Here is a 20856-nt window from a genome sequence, read left to right as displayed (position 1 = left end):
AGTGTAATTTATTCCTGTGATCAAAGCTGAATTTTCAGCATCATTACTCCAGTCTTCAGTGTCACATGATCCTTCAGGAATCATTCTAATATGATGATTTGAGTTATTTGCAATTTTCATTTGCGCTTAATTCTTATTATAGATTCTAAGATTATAATCTTATTGTTATCAATGTTGACAGCAGTTTTCACAGCAAAATATTTTTTGGAAAATATGGTTCAGGATTCTATGATGAATAGAAAGTTCAAAAGAACAGCATTTATTTGAAATAGAATCTTGGCAGCATTAAAAATGCCACTTTTGATCAATTTAATGTGTGTGCTGAATAAGTCTAAACAATTTTTTTATATATATTTTTTAAAATCTGACGGTTTCTACAAAAACACGAAGCAGTGCAACTGTTTTCAACACTGATAATAATCATAAATGTTTCTTGAGCATCAAATCATCATATTAGAATGATTTCTGAAGGATCATGTGACGATCTTGTAATGATGCTGAACATTCAGCTTTGATCACAGGAATAAATTACACTTTACTATATATTCACATAGAGAACAGATGATTTACATTGGAATAATATTTCACTGTTTTTACGTTGTTGTTTTTTTATCAAATAAATGCAGCCTTGGTAAGCAGAAGAGACTTTTCTCAAATAAAAAAAACAAAAAAACAATCACAATCCCAACTTCTGACCGGTAGTGTATAGTAAAACTCACTGATATGTGTGTGTGCACGTGTGTCCAGTATTGATATGTGAGTGTGCACGTGTGTCCAGTATTAATATGTGTGTGTGCACGTGTGTCCAGTATTGATATGCGTGTGTGCACGTGTGTCCAGTATTGATATGCGTGTGTGCACGTGTCCAGTATTGATATGCGTGTGTGCATGTGTGTCCAGTATTGATGTGCGTGTGTGCACGTGTGTCCAGTATTGATGTGTGTGTGCACGTGTGTCCAGTATTGATATGCGTGTGTGCACGTGTGTCCAGTATTGATATGCGTGTGTGCACGTGTGTCCAGTATTGATATGCGTGTGTGCACGTGTGTCCAGTATTGATATGTGAGTGTGCACGTGTGTCCAGTATTGATATGTGAGTGTGCACGTGTGTCCAGTATTGATGTGTGTGTGCACGTGTGTCCAGTATTGATGTGTGTGTGCACGTGTGTCCAGTATTGATATGTGAGTGTGCACGTGTGTTCTGTATTGATGTGTGTGCGTGCACGTGTGTCCAGAATTGATGTGTGTGTGCACGTGTGTCCAGTATTGATATGTGAGTGTGCACGTGTGTCCAGTATTGATATGTGAGTGTGCACGTGTGTCCAGTATTGATATGTGAGTGTGCACGTGTGTCCAGTATTGATATGTGTGTGTGCACGTGTGTCCAGTATTGATATGTGTGTGTGTGCACGTGTGTCCAGTATTGATATGTGTGTGTGCACGTGTGTCCAGTATTGATATGTGAGTGTGCACGTGTGTCCAGTATTGATATGTGAGTGTGCACGTGTGTCCAGTATTGATATGTGAGTGTGCACGTGTGTCCTGTACCCGTGCGTCTCTGGCGAGGTCCTCGCTGCTCTGGTTCTTGCGTAGAGAAGCTGCAGGCGCTTCGAGGGACTCAAACATGGAGGCGGGGCGCACCCTGGGGTCTCGCTTCAGCACCTCTGCTTTATCTGGAGCACAAGCACATGTGTTTCAACTCACAGCACATGTAGCAGAGGCTAAGGGGCGCTTTACACTGGTGATCTGTGATCTGATACATGTCCGATCGGGAAAAGTAAATGCCCTCCGAAACACATATTTAATTAAAAGTATATTGAATAAATATATGCTTGCATGCATAAATAATGCTAAAAAATAAACGTGTGAGCGTGTGATAGGCTATGTCATGTTATAGCCAGACATGACGGCACTATTGCAGCACAGATGAGCCGCTGAGCATCTCTTCATCAAGCTAACTATCGCTAATCAAAGTGAGTCGCAGACGCTTAACACACAATCATCTTCATTAACAGTAAAGAAACTAAATGATCTGCTGTTGCCGCTCTCTCTTATTGCGGTCTTTGAGTTTGAAATTAGCTGATAATCAATAAAACAAAGATCATATCTGTTGCTTTCGGTGACGTGACATTAAATCTGCATATAGAGCGGAAACTGAAGATCGGATTTATATCCGTTTTGTGAAAACACATTAATGTGAGCAGGTGTAAGTGGAGTGGTTTTGATGAATCAGATCGCTGTCCGATCTGAGGAAGCACAGGCGTAAGCACAGGCGTAAGCACAGGCGTAAGCACAGGCGTGAGCACAGGCGTAAAGCACAGGCGTAAAGCACAGGCGTAGGTGTAAGCACAGGCGTAAGCACAGGCGTAGGTGTAAGCACAGGCGTAAGCACAGGCGTAGGTGTAAGCACAGGCGTAAGCACAGGTGTAGGTGTAAGCACAGGCGTAAGCACAGGCGTAGGTGTAAGCACAGGCGTAAGCACAGGCGTAGGTGTAAGCACAGGCGTAAGCACAGGTGTAGGTGTAAGCACAGGCGTAAGCACAGGTGTAGGTGTAAGCACAGGCGTAAGCACAGGCGTAAAGCACAGGCGTAAAGCACAGGCGTAAGCACAGGCGTAAGCACAGGCGTAAGCACAGGCGTAAGCACAGGCGTAAGCACAGGTGTAGGTGTAAGCACAGGTGTAGGTGTAAGCACAGGCGTAAGCACAGGCGTAAAGCACAGGCGTAAGCACAGGCGTAAGCACAGGCGTAAGCACAGGCGTAAGCACAGGCGTAAGCACAGGCGTAAGCACACTCGTAAGCACAGGCGTAAGCACAGGCGTAAGCACAGGCGTAGGTGTAAGCACAGGTGTAGGTGTAAGCACAGGCGTAAGCACAGGCGTAAGCACAGGCGTAGGTGTAAGCACAGGCGTAAGCACAGGCGTAAGCACAGGCGTAAGCACAGGCGTAAGCACAGGCGTAAGCACAGGCGTAAGCACAGGCGTAGGCGTAAGCACAGGCGTAAGCACAGGAGTAAGCACAGGCGTAAGCACAGGCGTAAGCACAGGAGTAAGCACAGGCGGAAGCACAGGCGGAAGCACAGGCGTAGGTGTAAGCACAGGTGTAGGTGTAAGCACAGGCGTAGGTGTAAGCACAGGCGTAGGTGTAAGCACAGGTGTAAGCAGGCCTAACCCTGCGGTACGGATGCGGTGAGGGGTGTGGAGGGTCACCTGGGTTATTCGATGCCTGGGTCACCGAGCGAGGGAGACTGGCGGACCCGTTGTTAATGGAGGACTTCGCATTGGCCGAGCTCCAGTTAGACGGCTTTGAGGACACCTGTGCTGAGGGCAGACCTGCAGAAGTAGAAAGCAGTATGATGCTGTTTCCCCTGTTCATCTCTCTTTAGTGTGTAGTGTTGTGTTCGAGCATGAAAAAGCTCCACAAAGCTCCAGTAAATGAGTGTCACTGTTTCTGGACTCCCTGAAAGGTTTTCATGCTATGAAAATAGAGCACTTATAATATCAGTAAATTTAAAAGCACTTGTTAAGCGATGGTCATATTCCTTATATTATAAGCAAGTGCTGGTTAAGTAACGTGATGACTAGCGGCAAGAGGTTAAGGTTAACAATTAATTGATTACTTGATCGTTCATTTAAACAACGGAGGATTATAGGAATTTATGTAAATTGACATACCTACTGCATACTCAAGGTTGTTACTGTTAAGCTCCACAAAAGGCAATTATTAACACATTATAAGCACCATAAATGTTTCTGTGCACTTTATTATTGTGCCAGATCGCCGCGGTATCTCTTCAGCTAGCCGACGCGCACACGCATAAGAACCTGAAGTAAGTTGCAGAAACACAGTCATGTAGAGGCGAGGTGCTCTTACCAGTGCTGGTGCCGCTCTCTCTCCTGCTGCGGCCCTGGGTCTTGGAGTGAGCTGATGATAAATGAAACGCAGCTCATATGTGTGGCTTTCGTCGGGCAGAACAGATATAACACACGAGGAGTGTGTGCACTCTCTCCCCTCTCTGGACTTCTGAACACGAAGCGCTCTGACTCCAGAAGCGCAGGCGCGGTTTGAGCCTTTAATATTATTATATTTTGCACACTGAGAGATTATTAAAAGCGTTGCTCTGTCATATCATATCTTGTTGCCCCATTAAAAAGCTGCGAGATACATTTAAAATAAACGTCTTTTAATTTTATATAATTTGTTTTCTTAAGGCCAAGATAATATTTTATATTTATGTATAAATTAAACAATTTATATTAGATTGTTTATATATAAATCTTACAAATTGTTTAGATGTACACTACGTAGAAAAGTTTTAGATCTGTACGATATTTTTAATGTTTTCACACTGCAGAGTAATGATGCTGAAGCTCAGCTTCGGTCACAGGAATAAATTACATTTCTTAATATTTTCAAATACAAATAAAAACTGTTTTACATTGTAAAAATATTTCTATATATTACAGTTTTTGCTGTATTTGTGAGCAGAAAAGACTCTTTCAAAAACATTCATTAATCTTACCGATCTAAAACTTTTGAACGGTAGTGTATATAAATATAAATCTAATATATTGTTTTTCATGAATGCATTTTATAAGAATACAAATAGTAATTTGTATTTTATTAGCATTTTAATCGGATTGTTTATGAAAAAATGACACATTATTTGCATATAGTACTTCTCGGTGTAAAATAACTCCTCAAATGTGACCCTGGACCACAAAACCAGTCACATGTCACACGGGTATATCTGTGGCAATAGCCAACAACACATTGTATGGGTCAAAATTATCGATTTTTCTTTTATGACAAAAATCATTAGTATATTCAGTAAAGATCATGTTCCATGAAGATATTTTGTTAATTTCCTTCCGTAAATATATCAAACATGTATTTCTGTGAGTGAATGCTGCACAATCGTGAACATAAATGAACAACTTTAAAGGAGATTTTCTCAATATTTAGATTTTTTTGCCCCCTCAGATTCCAGATGTTCAATAGTTGTATCTCGGCCAAATATTGTCCTATCATAACAAACCATACATCAGGGGAAAGCTTATTTATTCAGCTTATTTTATTCACGCTGTAAATCTAAATTGTAAAAAAAATTACCCTTGACTGGTTTTGTGGTCCAGGGTCTCAGATGTGAGTGTGTGTGCAAACCTGCTGCGGGATGAGCGCTCTTCTCCTGATGCGGGACCGTTGCAGTGCCTTCTGGGTAAGTGTGTTTGATGAGCAGGTCCTGTTTGCTGGAGCCCCGGGGCATCGTGGAGGACTGGATATACGGGCCGACGGCCGCCACGCGGGACACTCCTGTCGGCGGAGCCGGCTGGCCATCGGGAGGACACTGTGGAGAACACTCCATCGCATCACAACACTGAGCACATCATCACACACAGACACCTTAGCTGAGGCCCAAACCTCATTCGGTGCCATTCTGTAGTATCAATAGTGCGAGTAGTGTGTTCACTCTGAACACTCTAAAGAGAATAGTCCCCCTCTAAAGTCCCCGGATGATTTAACCGAAAGCACTAAGAGTGGAACGTTGCAACAGCAACATCACATTGCAACGATGTGATGTTGCATCACGATGTGATGTTGCACATTGCAACATCACATCACACACTACACATCACACACTACACATCACACACTACACATCACACACTACACATCACACACTACGGCTGTCAAATAAAAATGAGAATTTCAAATATTTGTCAAATAAAAAAACAAAAAAACTGCACATTCTGATTTTTGGTGTGTCGCGTGAGACATGATGATGACGTCACTGATGCAGTTTGTGTTTGTTAGCTTTTCCAGTACAGCGCGGTGCAGCTGCGTTGTTGATGTGAACAATGGCAGGAAAACTCTTCCTGCTGACGAAAACCCTCTCAGTTTGAGGCAAAAATCATGCAAAGACACTCACTCATATCAGATTATTGCGCTCGATTGCGTCCTCTTGTGGGCATAGTAGACAATACAGTACTTTCATCCTCTAACATTAAGTATGTCATTATATTTTATATAAGTCGAATTTTACTAATATTTAAGAACGAAATTCAAATTGAGCTTTTCAGACATTCTGACGGCCCTAATAAACAGCAGAACAGATCCTCTTGAATGAGTGTGAGAGTGTGAGGAGTGTGAGGAGTGTGTGGAGTGTCAGGAGCGTGAGGAATGTGTGGAGTGTGAAGAGTGTGTGGAGTGTCAGGAGTGTGTGGAGCGTGATGAGTGTGTGGAGAGGAGTGTAACGAGCGTAAGGAGTGTGAGGAGCGTGAGGAGTGTGAGGAGCGTGAGGAGAGGAGTGTAACGAGTGTGAGGAGCGTGAGGAGCGTGAGGAGTGTCAGGAGTGTGAGGAGCGTGAGGAGTGTGAGGAGAGGAGTGTAACGAGTGTGAGGAGTATGAGGAGTGTGTGGAGTGTCAGGAGCGTGAGGAATGTGTGGAGTGTCAGGAGTGTGTGGAGCGTGAGGAGTGTGAGGAGCGTGAGGAGTGTCAGGAGTGTGTGGAGAGGAGTGTAACGAGTGTGAGGAGTGTGTGGAGTGTGTGGAGCGTGAGGAGTGTCAGGAGTGTGTGGAGAGGAGTGTGTGGAGAGGAGTGTAACGAGTGTGAGGAGTGTGAGGAGTGTCAGGAGCGTCAGGAGCGTGAGGAATGTGTGGAGTGTGAAGAGTGTGTGGAGTGTCAGGAGTGTGTGGAGCGTGAGGAGTGTGAGGAGCGTGAGGAGTGTCAGGAGTGTGTGGAGAGGAGTGTAACGAGCGTGAGGAGTGTGAGGAGCGTGAGGAGTGTCAGGAGTGTGAGGAGTGTGTGGAGAGGAGTGTAACGAGTGTGAGGAGTGTGAGGCGTGTGGTCACTCACAGGAAGGTTCTCTTTCTGCTGCAGCGCCGCCTTCTTCTTCCACAAGCGGTCTCGCAGTTCATTCACTCGTTTGTCCATGTTGGCCACCTCATGGTTCCTCTTGTTCAAGTTCTCTCTCTGCTGCTGTAGTCTGGTGTTCTGCTCCAGGTTCATGTTCTTCCTCATCTGGTGAACACACACACACACGCACACACACGTCTGTATGATATCTTTGTGGGGACTATCCATAGACGTAATGCTTTTTATACTGTACAAACACACACACACTAACCCGACCCCTAAACCTATCAGATGTCAGATGCTCTGAAGACAGGTTCAAGCGCACACACACACACACACAAAGGCAGATGCTCTGAACACAGGTTCTCACACACACACACACACACACAGTCAGATGCTCTGAACACAGGTTCACGCGCACACACACACAGTCAGATGCTCTGAACACAGGTTCACGCACACACACACACACAGTCAGATGCTCTGAACACAGGTTCATGCACGCACACACACACACACACACAGTCAGATGCTCTGAACTCAAGTTCAAGCACACACACACACACACAAAGTCAGATGCTCTGAACACAGGTTCACACGCACGCACGCACGCACACACACACACAGTCAGATGCTCTGAACACAGGTTCACACGCACGCACGCACACACAGTCAGATGCTCTGAACACAGGTTCATGCACACACACTCACTCAGATGCTCTGAACACAGGTTCACACGCACGCACGCACACACAGTCAGATGCTCTGAACACAGGTTCATGCACACACACTCACTCAGATGCTCTGAACACAGGTTCACACGCACGCACGCACAGTCAGATGCTCTGAACACAGGTTCACACGCACACACACACACGCACACACACACAGTCAGATGCTCTGAACACAGGTTCACACGCACGCACGCACATACACGCACACACACACACACACACACACACACACACACACACACACACACACACACACACACAGTCAGATGCTCTGAACACAGGTTCATGCACACACACACACACTCAATAAGATGCTCTGAACACAGGTTCACGCACACACACACACACACACTCAGATGCTCTGAACACAGGTTCACACGCACGCACGCACACACACAGTCAGATGCTCTGAACACAGGTTCACACGCACGCACGCACACACACACACGCACACACACACACACACAGTCAGATGCTCTGAACACAGGTTCATGCACACACACACACACTCAATAAGATGCTCTGAACACAGGTTCACGCACACACACACACACACAGTCAGATGCTCTGAACACAGGTTCACGCGCACACACACACACACACACACACAGTCAGATGCTCTGAACACAGGTTCACACACACACACACACGCACTGAGCTCTGTATCTCAGGCAGTACCTGCAGTTCCCTGTAGAGTCGGTCCAGCTCGGCCCCTGCGTTCGGGTCCCTGTGGAACGAGTCCATCGAGCCATGTTTCAGGCTCTCCAGCTGTTTACTCAGATCCTCCACTCTAGACACGGCCACCACCAGCTCCTTCTGCTTCTGGAGGAGGAGCCCGTTCATCTGCTCCACCTGCTCCACTGGAGCACACACACACACACACACACACACACACTGATGAGCTTCTGCTCTGTTCGGTCAAATGGTTACGCAAGTAACCCGAGATGCTTCCGCTGGAGAAGCGTGCTAGCGATGCTCACCCAGTTTCCCGTTGCTGATGCGCTTCTGCTCGACCTGCCCCTTCAGCGTTCGCACCGCCTTCAGCTGCTCCTCCTGCTTCTCCACCGCACTCCTCAGATGCTGGAGCTTCTGCTGCTCAGACCTCGCCTGCTGATGCCGGAGCTCCTGCTGCCTCAGGAGAACCACACGCTGCTCCTGAAACAACACACACACGAGGACATCCATGACCATCTGATCCCGGGGGCTTTTAACGGAAACTTCTGAACTTTTAAGACCGACACAAGCCAGAAATATACATCTAAATCATAAAATGAATGTAAAAATTATGATTTAAACAACAGTTCAAATAATACAGGCTTTGACAAAACAAAAAAGTTTTATAAAATGATCACTCACATTTCAGGCTATAAAACCTGAGGGGTGTCAAATTTATAGTCAAGTCAAGTCACCTTTGTTTATACAATACAGAGTGTTTCAAAGCAGCTTTACAGTGATAACACGAACATAATGCAACAAAGTCTGTTTCTAGAAGAAAATAATGTCATAGTCCAGCTTAAGTAAGTTCAGTGATGGTTCATTTCTGTTGTAAAAAAGTTAATTTAGTTTATATATATATATAGCCACTAAACAAACAAAAAAGTTATTTTATTATAAACCATTACACATATTAATTTAAAATGATTATATATAGCATAATATTCAAGATAACTTTTAATTCTACATTTTTTGAAACCACATCAGCTTCTTATTAATCCACCAGTTGTGATTTACAACACTAAGTGTAAGATGAGTAAAAGTACGGGTCGGAAAAACAGCAGAAGTTCTGGATGAACATGTGATTTCAATCTCTGTCAGTAGGGGGCGCTCTGTCAGCAGTAGGGGGCGCGGCGCTCTGTCAGCAGTAGGGGGCGCGGCGCTCTGTCAGCAGTAGGGGGCGCGGCGCTCTGTCAGCAGTAGGGGGCGCGGCGCTCTGTCAGCAGTAGGGGGCGCGGCGCTCTGTCAGCAGTAGGGGGCGCGGCGCTCTGTCAGCAGTAGGGGGCGCGGCGCTCTGTCAGCAGTAGGGGGCGCGGCGCTCTGTCAGCAGTAGGGGGCGCGGCGCTCTGTCAGCAGTAGGGGGCGGGGCGCTCTGTCAGCAGTAGGGGGCGGGGCGCTCTGTCAGCAGTAGGGGGCGCTCTGTCAGCAGTAGGGGGCGCTCTGTCAGCAGTAGGGGGCGCTCTGTCAGCAGTAGGGGGCGCTCTGTCAGCAGTAGGGGGCGCTCTGTCAGCAGTAGGGGGCGCTCTGTCAGCAGTAGGGGGCGCTCTGTCAGCAGTAGGGGGCGCTCTGTCAGCAGTAGGGGGCGCTCTGTCAGCAGTAGGGGGCGCTCTGTCAGCAGTAGGGGGCGCTCTGTCAGCAGTAGGGGGCGCTCTGTCAGCAGTAGGGGGCGCTCTGTCAGCAGTAGGGGCGCGGTGTCAGCAGTAGGGGGCGCGGCGCTCTGTCAGCAGTAGGGGGCGCGGCGCTCTGTCAGCAGTAGGGGGCGCGGCGCTCTGTCAGCAGTAGGGGGCGCGGCGCTCTGTCAGCAGTAGGGGGCGCGGCGCTCTGTCAGCAGTAGGGGGCGCTCTGTCAGCAGTAGGGGGCGCTCTGTCAGCAGGTGGCGTGGCGCTCTGTCAGCAGTAGGGGGCGCTTATGGACCAGCAGAAATAAATTGCGGTTCTAAGCGCTGCTTTATTAGGCTTTCATCCTTGGAATAATTACTTTGATTAACCTTTGTTTGTTTTTTCCCCACTTTCCCTCCAACCTGTAGCGCTGTTTCGTTCTGGCTTTGGCATAAAGGCCAGTTTTTGTAAATAGCACCGTACTAACAACATTTTGTTCATGATTAATTCAAGCACTTTCGAGGTGTTTGTTTTTACAGACTTTCCAGTCCTTGAATCCACATGCCTGAATTTCAAGCACTTTAAAGAGTGGGTAACCTGACTGTTTACAAGGTCACATGGGTCAAAAACAATGAAAACAATCACTTTTTTGTGCATTTTATCAGGTTTGGGATCGGTAAGATTTTGTATGTTTTAAAAACAAGTCTATAATTTATGAAATTAAAATGCAAAAAACCATAATATTGTGAAATATTATTCCAAATGTAAATCAGCCGTTTTCTATGTGAATATATAGTAAAGTGTAATTTATTCCTGTGATCAAAGCTGAATTTTCAGCATCATTACTCCAGTCTTCAGTGTCACATGATCCTTCAGAAATCATTCTAATATGATGATTTGATGCTCAAGAAACATTTATGATTATTATCAATGTTGAACACAGTTGTGTATAAAAATGTCACGATACTTTAAAGACTAGAATGTAAAAAAAACAAAACATATTCCTATTCCTGTTACTGTTTATTGTCTATTACTGGTACTGTTACTATTACTGATATTTTTAATGAAATAAATGCAGCCTTGGTGAGCAGAAGAGACTTGTTTTAAAAACATAGAAAATCTTACCGATCCCAAACTTTTGAATGGCAGTGTATATATATATAAATATTTAAAAAATGACTCATGAAATAAGCTTTTGTTCATATCTCCTAAACCGAATGCATGTGTCCTCCACCCTGAGAGGTTCTCGTGTACCTTTGAGGCCAGGAGCTGCTGCTGCGTGTCGATCTGACGCTGTTGTTTAGCCGCCATCTCCTGCAGCTCCGCTAGAGTCAAGTCCATCCGCGGGCCGCTCACCTGCGCGCACACACACACACACACACACACACACACACACACACACAACACATCAGTAAACACTCCTCTGTTTCCTGCTCGACTGCATTCCTCTCGTCACAGAGCGCCGGGTTTGTGTTTGAGAGCGAGTGAAACTCACCCCGTTCTCTGTGCGTCTGTCAGAGGGTTTCTTCACGCCGTTCCTCTTCTGACTCAAACTCCTGGAATCTGAAAGACAAGCACACACTCAAACACAGCAATACTGCACAAAACATCTGCTCTTTTAGCATCAGAGGCTATATCAGATCGGGACTCTTTCGGGAGGGGTAAATCTGGGATAAATCGGCGTAAAACCCTCCCAAAGTCTGAGCCTGGTTTCAAGGAGTAGTTCACTTCAGAATTAAAATTTCCTGACGATTTCTCGTCATCCAGGATATTCATGTCTTTTTCTCTTCAGTGGAAAAGAAATGAAGGTTTTTGAGTAAATCATTCCAGGATGTTCCTCCATATAGTGACTTCAATGGGGTCCAACGGGTTGAAGGTCCAGATGTGAGTTTCAGTGCAGCTTCAAAGTCTCGACACGATCCAGCCGAGGAATAAGAGTCTTACCTAGACAAACCAGCCGACATTTTACAACAAAATAAACATTTATATACTTTTAACCACAAATGCTGGTCTTGCACTAGCTGTGATGCGACACACATTACGTCATCAGGTTGAAAGGTCAAGCGTGACGTAGGCGAAAGAACCGATCTAGTGTTTGCTAAGCGAATGTGCAAAGACTAAGTCAAACGCCATTTACAAAAACAAAAACAAAACAAAAATAGTAAAAGGTAAAACAACGATGTCGGACGATTTTAAAGTTGAAGAAAATTAAGATACATTTTCCGCCCACATCAGGTGACCCCCTGACCTTTCAAACTTGATTACGTAATGCGTGAAGTCATGGACGTGCGAGACGAGCATTTGTGATTAAAAGTATATAAATGTTTATTTTGTTATAAATGTCGGCTGGTTTGTCTAGATAAGACTCTTATTCCTCGGCTGGATCGTGTCGAGACTTTGAAGCTGCACTGAAACTCACATCTGGACCTTCGACCCATTGGACCCCATTGAAGTCACTATATGGAGAAAAATCCTGTAGTGTTTTCCTCAAAAACCTTCATTTCTTTTTGACTGAAGAATGAAAGTCATGGACATCTTGGATGACGAGGGAGAGAGTAAATGATCAGGAAATGTTAACTCTGAGGTGAAGTACTGAGTGGTCTGAAGCGTGGCGTACCTGATGCTCTGCCATGACGCAGGAAGAACCGAACCTCAGGCCGGGCCTGTCCCCACTGTATCAGCAGATCCATCATCTTCTCACTCTCACCTACGGCACGCTCTGCACACACACACACACACACACACACACACATTTATATTAGCAATTAACATTTTAATCTAACTAATTATATGATGTGACAATCAAATTCTGCGAATGAATGAATCGCAGATCAAATTTGGCTGAGAAATAACCCCAAAAGATAAAGATATTATTGCGTTTGAGGGGAAAAGCATTAAATAAGCATTACGAAACGCAGCTTTAGAAAGACATGTTTGATCTTACACTACAGGGCTAATCATATCATCTAATCATTTACTTGTGTGGCAAGTATCCGTGTAATAAGCGGGATGTACATCCAGTCGGTTGTTATCTCAGCATAAACCTCTTCAGGGGTGTGTGTGTGTGTGTTATCTCAGCATAAACCTCTTCAGGTGTGTGTGTGTGTGTGTGTTATCTCAGAATAAACCCCTTCAGGTGTGTGTGTGTGTGTGTGTGTGTGTTATCTCAGCATAAACCCCTTCAGGTGTGTGTGTGTGTGTGTGTGTGTTATCTCAGCATAAACCTCTTCAGGTGTGTGTGTGTGTGTGTGTGTGTGTTATCTCAGAATAAACCCCTTCAGGTGAGTGTGTGTGTGTGTGTGTGTGTGTGTGTGTGTGTGTGTGTGTGTGTGTGTGTTATCTCAGAATAAACCCTCAGGCTGATGGAAGACTATTTATTCTGAGATAACAACCGGCTGGATGTAGATTATCCCTTACTTATACTATGGTGCTGTTGAATGCTTGAATCTGATTGGTTGACAAACGTTCGGAGTGTTTACTGCAGCTCAGAGGGGACATGTATGCATTTACACAGCAATTACAATGAAATAATACCATGAGATTAATCAGTTTTAACTGGGTATTAAAGGGACAGTTCACCCAAAAATGAAAATGTGGTAATAATTTCTGATAATTTGAGTAAATAATGACAGAAGTCTTTATTCTTGTGTGAACTAACCCTTTAATGTGTTTTATTAATATGAAAAAAAAAAAAAATTCTCTTAATGAAATGACACTCCAAGTAAGAGAATAAAACTGTCAGTAAGTGGCAGTAAATGTCTAAAGTCATTCATTCACTCAAATATTTGTAACACTTTTTTCCATAATTAATAAATCAAATTAACGTGTTAAATCGACAGCCCTAATTCATATACATTTCTAATTTTGTTTTAGCAAAAACCTAGCGGTGTCAATCAGCTGACATCACCTCAGATCTGTGATCGAACATTAAACAGCATAAATCATAATGTTTCTGAATGAACTGTTGACCAGGACGAGCTTTAGGACTGTGAAGCTTTGAGAGTGTTGATGGACTCGATCCCTCTGTGTTTTAATCATCGCTCTGAATCCCATCCGGACGGAGTCTCTGACAAGAACATTCTCAGCTTTGTTCAAAATGATGCTTTTTTATGAAACTTACTCACATTTAAGCGTTAATAAAAATAAAAAAGAATGAATGAAACTAGAATGTTTTTTCTTTGTTTGTTTAAAAGCAGAGGCTCTGCTCTTTCTTGTGATATATATATATATAGAGAGAGAGAGAGAGAGAGAGAGAGAGAGAGACTGTTTACATATTCACAGTCACACAATATTCCGGGAGCCATCAAAGTTTTGTGAATACAATAAAAAATTATGGAGCCGTAAACAACGCAGAGAAAAGAGTTACGAATTATTGGAATTTAAGAATAAGAAAAACATGTAAATGCACTCAATAATGATAATAAACGTTACTTTATATATCGCCTTTAAAGCAGCTTCTCATGGGCACTTTTTACACAATAAAAATTAGGGATCGACCGATATGGATTTTTTAGTGCCGATGCCGATACCGATTTTTTTTCATCAGCCTTAGCCGATGACCGATACGGGCTGCCGATTTTCTTGGGCCGATATTTGGAGCCGATACTGCTTTTGCTCACTCAATTTACATCATAAAAATGACACAATGATGATAACAAATGTTACAAGTCTCAATTTAAAATAAGGAACATTTATTGAACTTATAAAAGGAACATTTATTGAACTTCATCCATTAATTAAACAGGTATTTATGAATGAGACTGAATTAATTCGTTTTAAACGTGTTTGAATTAATGATTCAATTTTTTTTTATATAAATAGACTGGAACATGTTATTCTGTGTAGTTGTCTGATATATGTAATTGTGATCACCATTTTAAACAAAACAAAAACGATTTTAAACCAAATAGATTCTCAGTTTATTATGAATTAGGGACTGTTCACATATCGCGTCTAAAAACGTGTGGTAAGCACAGCCGCGACGCTTTCTCCTTTCTACAAGCGCTTGCACTCCCGTGGCGTCTGTCGTTGCTATGCAACTATGAACTGCACTCTACTCATGATGACGAGGAAGTAAGGATTAATTTATTTCAAGCCCTTTACGACTAACGTCACATATATTTATGGAGATGAAAAATAAAAACCTGCCCTGTCCAGCTTTGATCAGCTGTTCGGCCGAGCTTTCGATGTTGTCATGGAAAGGTCAGTTGTTTTTTTGTCACATAACCTGCGTGCGCTTGCGGCATTCTGAAAAGTTTAAATGTTTTCAACTTTTCATCTCACCACGGCATATGAGCGCCGGGACAAACGAGCGCGCTGCATCGCATGCGTGTCGCAACCGCGTCGATTCTTTTACCTCAGGGAGTGTTCTGACTGAGTTCGACCACCTCGCTGAATAAAACTCCCACAAATATCACGGAATCACGAACCAAAGTCGGCATTATTTAATCCTATGACCAGTGTTTGTAACAGCTGCCTTATGCATATGGATAGCCTCAAACTTAGCTATTTGCAGCTCCCTAAATACAATGACAAGCATATATTCGGCATTCGCGTTTTCCATTTGGACCCTCAAACTTGCTTAGCTATAGTTGCACACACATATAGAGCAACGTGTTTCCACTTTCAAAGTGTATGGCAATATTTCAGCTAAGTTAAACAGTTAAAAGATGCTTTGAAAGTTTAAAACTTAATGTTGTTTTGAAGAGGCTTCCAGCACTCAGCTAGTGTGGGAGGGGCAGTGCATGGGCTGCACGTGCAGCGTCTCCAGCAACACAAAGCTGCCTGCGGACGCCTGTCTGTAAATAATGCCGGGAAAAAACTATCGGCGAACGCAGCAGCCGCGTATTGGCCGATGCCGATACACGTCAAACCCGCAAATATCGGCCCGATATATCGGCTGACCGATATATCGGTCGATCACTAATAAAAATACAAAGAGAAAAATAAATAGTAATGTTTTTTTTTTAAATACACAGATAGAAATACAAAGCGTACAAAAAAAAAAAAAAAGAAAACACTGGAATACAAAATAATAAAAACCATTAGGAAAAAGTGAGTTTTTAGGTTGGGTTTAAAAATGATTCGATTTTGTGCATCAATGTGTTACTGGCCATTTCTCTGCAATTTAATTGTGACATTTACTAGCAGTTTACAGAGCGAAGATGTGTTCTGTGCGTGCGATCAGGGTTTGTAATGAACTTTTTCACTCACCAGCCAATTTGGCTACTAAATATTTAAGTTTCCGGCCATTCAGAACTTCTACTAGCCAAAAAAAAAAAAAAGAAAAAAAAAGGAGCATATATAATATACATATATATTAGGGATGTCAACGATTAAGCGACGATCGATTAATTGTCGATAATACATTTAATCGATAAAACTTATGGATCATGGATTAAGCAGGTTCATGCGCGTGCGTGCTGCTCAACCGCAGAACATGTATAGCGAGCGCCAGAGTTATGTTTGGGACCATTTCACATCTTCATCATGACTATAAGTTTGCGTGTGCATTCGCAGCCTTTTGTTTTGTGCAAATGTAAGTTGTAATTGTGTTTATTTTGTGTAGGCCTTTCTATATCTGATTTATCTCATATAGGATGCATTTGGTTAAGAATGAATGTAGTAAAGCTTACGGTGATCCTCTTCAGCTTCAGCGCGCGCAGCTCAAACGGCAGTGCACGACAAATAATGACTATTGGACTGTCATATTACATACCATTATAAAGAGAACAATATTGTAATAAAATATTGTGAATTATTTGGGTTTAGTTGCCATAGTCGCGTTACTCCAGGAATAGCGCGTCCACAACATGAGTCATTCTGAATGGCACGTTAGTTCAAGTTCACTTGTGCATTCGCTTCATTTTGTGCAGATATCATTTGTAATATTATGTTTATTTTGTATATATCTGATTAATCTCATTTAGGATGCGTTTCTTTGAGTTAAATAACGCGCTAGCAAAGTGCTCCAGTTTAACGGTATTCATTCAGCGCGCAGCTCTAACAGCAATGCACGGTTAATAATAACTATGATTAGGACTGTCATATTACATAACATGAGAACACTGTTTTATTAAAGGTCCCATTCCATGGATTATTTTTATTATTTTATCATGTTTCCAGGGGTGCCCTTATAATGTTAGTATGTTTTTTAGATCAAAAATTGTTATAATTTAGAAATAAAAGGCATATTTCCTAGCCTGATTTCATTCCCTGGTTTGAACACTCTGTTTGAAGGGGCGTGTCTGCTGAGAGACTTCAGCGTAAACGCCCTGTGCTGTGATTGGCTGAAATGCTTGCATATGAAATATCTGGCATTACATGTGAAACTATCTGGAAAACTTTTACTATTACAGCTATTATACGTTTTTACTATTACAGCTATCGGGATTAACGAATCGTGAGAAGTTTTTTAAGTATTTAGATCTATTTCAATCACATAAAAAATTGCAATGAGCATTGAGCAGATGACAGCCTGTTGATCGCGTGAAAAAAGATCTTATCATTGCAACGCAGTTTCAGCACTCACTAATGATTTCACCAATGCAAACATGAGGTATATAAATACAGTAAGAGCTTCGTTGTGCAGTGTAACAGCGTCATTGATTTCATAACGAGTTTTGGCAAGTGTCCATATTAAACTCGCGCTGTGTGATTGACAGCTTGGACGATTGGAAAGGGATTGTTCTTTGATCGCTTTCTGTATATTAATCACAGTTTAAGTAAGATTATTTTCATCCTACTAAGAGAAACGATGTGAAGTTGATCGCTACTTCCATATTAAATCACTACTTGTACTTACCGCTTGCTGGAATATAGTTGAAATTTCCCCCTTCGTCAATATGAAACGCTGAGAGAAGCCTGCTTGATATTATCCCAGGTTAGAAAAACAGTCCGTGGTGAAATGGACAGAGCAAACTAACAACTTCGAATTAAACTTTTGCGGTATCCGATTATAGGTAAACATCAACCGTCTGTTGACATTTCGCCATCAATACGCCTGTGTTCCTGTGGGCGGAGGTTAGTCTAAACACGGTTCTGGTGATGTCATTAATGCAGGAAGTAGAGGGGTGTAGTCCAATCCAGCCGTTTTATGTAGTCAACTTCTGTTAAATAAAATATCTCGCTTGGCATTGAACTGAGCTTTATAATTTTACAGATATTATTTATACTCTAACAACAACATTACACACTAACTAAAGTTTGAAACATGGGATCACATAGAACGGGACCTTTAAATTGTTGTGAATTCATTGGGTTTAGTTGCCATTTTCAGCGCGTTGTTCCAGGAAGAGCACGTCCACAACAGTCACATATTCCAAGCACGCATCTGAGGCGTTGGTGACACTTTTCATTAGTCGTTATATTTGATTATTAAATGATCAATCAAATTAAAACCTTTTACAATCCTACTAGCCCTTTATTTAGATTAAAAACCATTCTCATTCATTTGGTGAGGAACATATTTGCACACCCTGTCATGCTGTTGGCCATATGCAACTGCACCAGACTCATAATGCAGGGTTACGGCTAACGATTAATCGATCGTTAATTTAAACGACGATCGATCATGGGAATTTGCTAAAATTGACATCCCTAATATATATATACAGTGAGGAAAATAAGTATTTGAACACCCTGCTATTTTGCAAGTTCTCCCACTTAGAAATCATGGAGGGGTCTGAAATTGTCATCGTAGGTGCATGTCCACTGTGAGAGACATAATCTAAAAAAAAAAATCCCGAAATCACAATATATGATTTTTTAACTATTTATTTGTATGATACAGCTGCAAATAAGTATTTGAACACCTGTCTATCAGCTAGAATTCTGACCCTCAAAGACCTGTTAGTCTGCCTTTAAAATGTCCACCTCCACTCCATTTATTATCCTAAATTAGATGCACCTGTTTGAGGTCGTTAGCTGCATAAAGACACCTGTCCACCCCATACAATCAGTAAGAATCCAACTACTAACATGGCCAAGACCAAAGAGCTGTCCAAAGACACTAGAGACAAAATTGTACACCTCCACAAGGCTGGAAAGGGCTACGGGGAAATTGCCAAGCAGCTTGGTGAACAAAGGTCCACTGTTGGAGCAATCATTAGAAAATGGAAGAAGCTAAACATGACTGTCAATCTCCCTCGGACTGGGGCTCCATGCAAGATCTCACCTCGTGGGGTCTCAATGATCCTAAGAAAGGTGAGAAATCAGCCCAGAACTACACGGGAGGAGCTGGTCAATGACCTGAAAAGAGCTGGGACCACCGTTTCCAAGGTTACTGTTGGTAATACACTAAGACGTCATGGTTTGAAATCATGCATGGCACGGAAGGTTCCCCTGCTTAAACCAGCACATGTCAAGGCCCGTCTTAAGTTTGCCAATGACCATTTGGATGATCCAGAGGAGTCATGGGAGAAAGCCATGTGGTCAGATGAGACCAAAATAGAACTTTTTGGTCATAATTCCACTAAACGTGTTTGGAGGAAGAAGAATGATGAGTACCATCCCAAGAACACCATCCCTACTGTGAAGCATGGGGGTGGTAGCATCATGCTTTGGGGGTGTTTTTCTGCACATGGGACAGGGCGACTGCACTGTATTAAGGAGAGGATGACCGGGGTCATGTATTGCGAGATTTTGGGGAACAACCTCCTTCCCTCAGTTAGAGCATTGAAGATGGGTCGAGGCTGGGTCTTCCAACATGACAATGACCCGAAGCACACAGCCAGGATAACCAAGGAGTGGCTCTGTAAGAAGCATATCAAGGTTCTGGCGTGGCCTAGCCAGTCTCCAGACCTAAACCCAATAGAGAATCTTTGGAGGGAGCTCAAACTCCGTGTTTCTCAGCGACAGCCCAGAAACCTGACTGATCTAGAGAAGATCTGTGTGGAGGAGTGGGCCAAAATCCCTCCTGCAGTGTGTGCAAACCTGGTGAAAAACTACAGGAAACGTTTGACCTCTGTAATTGCAAACAAAGGCTTCTGTACCAAATATTAACATTGATTTTCTCAGGTGTTCAAATACTTATTTGCAGCTGTATCATACAAATAAATAGTTAAAAAATCATACATTGTGATTTCTGGTTTTTCTTTTTTAGATTATGTCTCTCACAGTGGACATGCACCTACGATGACAATTTCAGACCCCTCCATGATTTCTAAGTGGGAGAACTTGCAAAATAGCAGGGTGTTCAAATACTTATTTTCCTCACTGTATACAGTGCCCTCCACAATTATTGAACCCCCTGGTAAATATGATCAAAATTGGCTGTAAAAAATAAATCTGCATCGATTATCCTTGTGATTTTTCATTCAAAAAATGTGCAAAATTCTAACCTTTCATTGAAGTAAAAGAATTGAAAGTGGGGGGAAATCACATTATGAAATAAATGTTTTTCTCCAAAACATGTTGGCCACAATTATTGAAACCCCTAGAATTTTTTACGAGTAAAATATCTCTGAAGTATATTCCCATTAATATTTACCTTTTTTAGTACACCAGGGTGACTAGGAACATGAAACTGTCCAGCTATGACTTCGTGTTTCACAGGAGTTTAAATATGAGGAAACACAAAGGCCAAATCCCCTTAATCATCCATCACAATGAGTAAAACCAAAGAATATAGTTCTGATGCGTAGCAAAAGATTGTTGAGCATCACAAACTAGAAAGTGGCTGTAAGACAATAGCTAAAGAATTGAAAATCCCCATTTTGACCATCAGGGCAATAATTAAGAAGTTATAACCAACTAAAGATGTTATGAATCTGCCAGGAAAAGGACGTGTGTCTATACTGTCTTAATGCACGGCGAGTATGAAAGTTTGAGTGGCCAAAGACTCTCCAAGGATCACAGATGGAGAATTGCAGAGATTAGTTGAGTCTTAGGGTCAGAAAGCCTAAAAAAAAAATTATCAAACAACCCCTACATCCCCACATGTTGTTTGGGAGGGTT

General features: G+C 42.7%; 1 protein-coding gene and 1 long non-coding RNA gene across 3 annotated transcripts in view; one reads left to right on the top strand and one right to left on the bottom strand.

The window, feature by feature from the left end:
* Positions 1 to 20856, bottom strand: part of tp53bp2a (tumor protein p53 binding protein, 2a) — a 52072-nt gene that overhangs the window by 21439 nt on the left and 9777 nt on the right. The window contains exons 3-12 of one of the 2 annotated variants that reach the window (XM_082153754.1): positions 12518 to 12619; positions 11396 to 11463; positions 11155 to 11256; positions 8569 to 8743; positions 8267 to 8448; positions 6855 to 7019; positions 5163 to 5346; positions 3873 to 3923; positions 3209 to 3331; positions 1549 to 1673 (exon numbers count right to left, since the gene is read on the bottom strand). In XM_082153754.1, coding sequence (XP_082009880.1) covers positions 1549 to 1673; positions 3209 to 3331; positions 3873 to 3923; positions 5163 to 5346; positions 6855 to 7019; positions 8267 to 8448; positions 8569 to 8743; positions 11155 to 11256; positions 11396 to 11463; positions 12518 to 12619 — 1277 coding nt within the window. The remainder of the gene's footprint in view (positions 1 to 1548; positions 1674 to 3208; positions 3332 to 3872; positions 3924 to 5162; positions 5347 to 6854; positions 7020 to 8266; positions 8449 to 8568; positions 8744 to 11154; positions 11257 to 11395; positions 11464 to 12517; positions 12620 to 20856) is intronic. The other variant, XM_082153755.1, reaches the window with a different exon arrangement.
* Positions 12840 to 16207, top strand: LOC309486483. The gene is made up of 2 exons (XR_014201562.1): positions 12840 to 12954; positions 13133 to 16207. It is a non-coding gene; the product is annotated as an uncharacterized lncRNA (long non-coding RNA).

This window comes from Leuciscus leuciscus (genome assembly GCF_965113295.1).
Source record: "Leuciscus leuciscus genome assembly, chromosome: 22".
NCBI lineage: Eukaryota > Metazoa > Chordata > Actinopteri > Cypriniformes > Leuciscidae > Leuciscus > Leuciscus leuciscus.
Note: the sequence above shows the minus strand (reverse complement) of the source record. Positions and strands in the feature narration are given on the sequence as shown.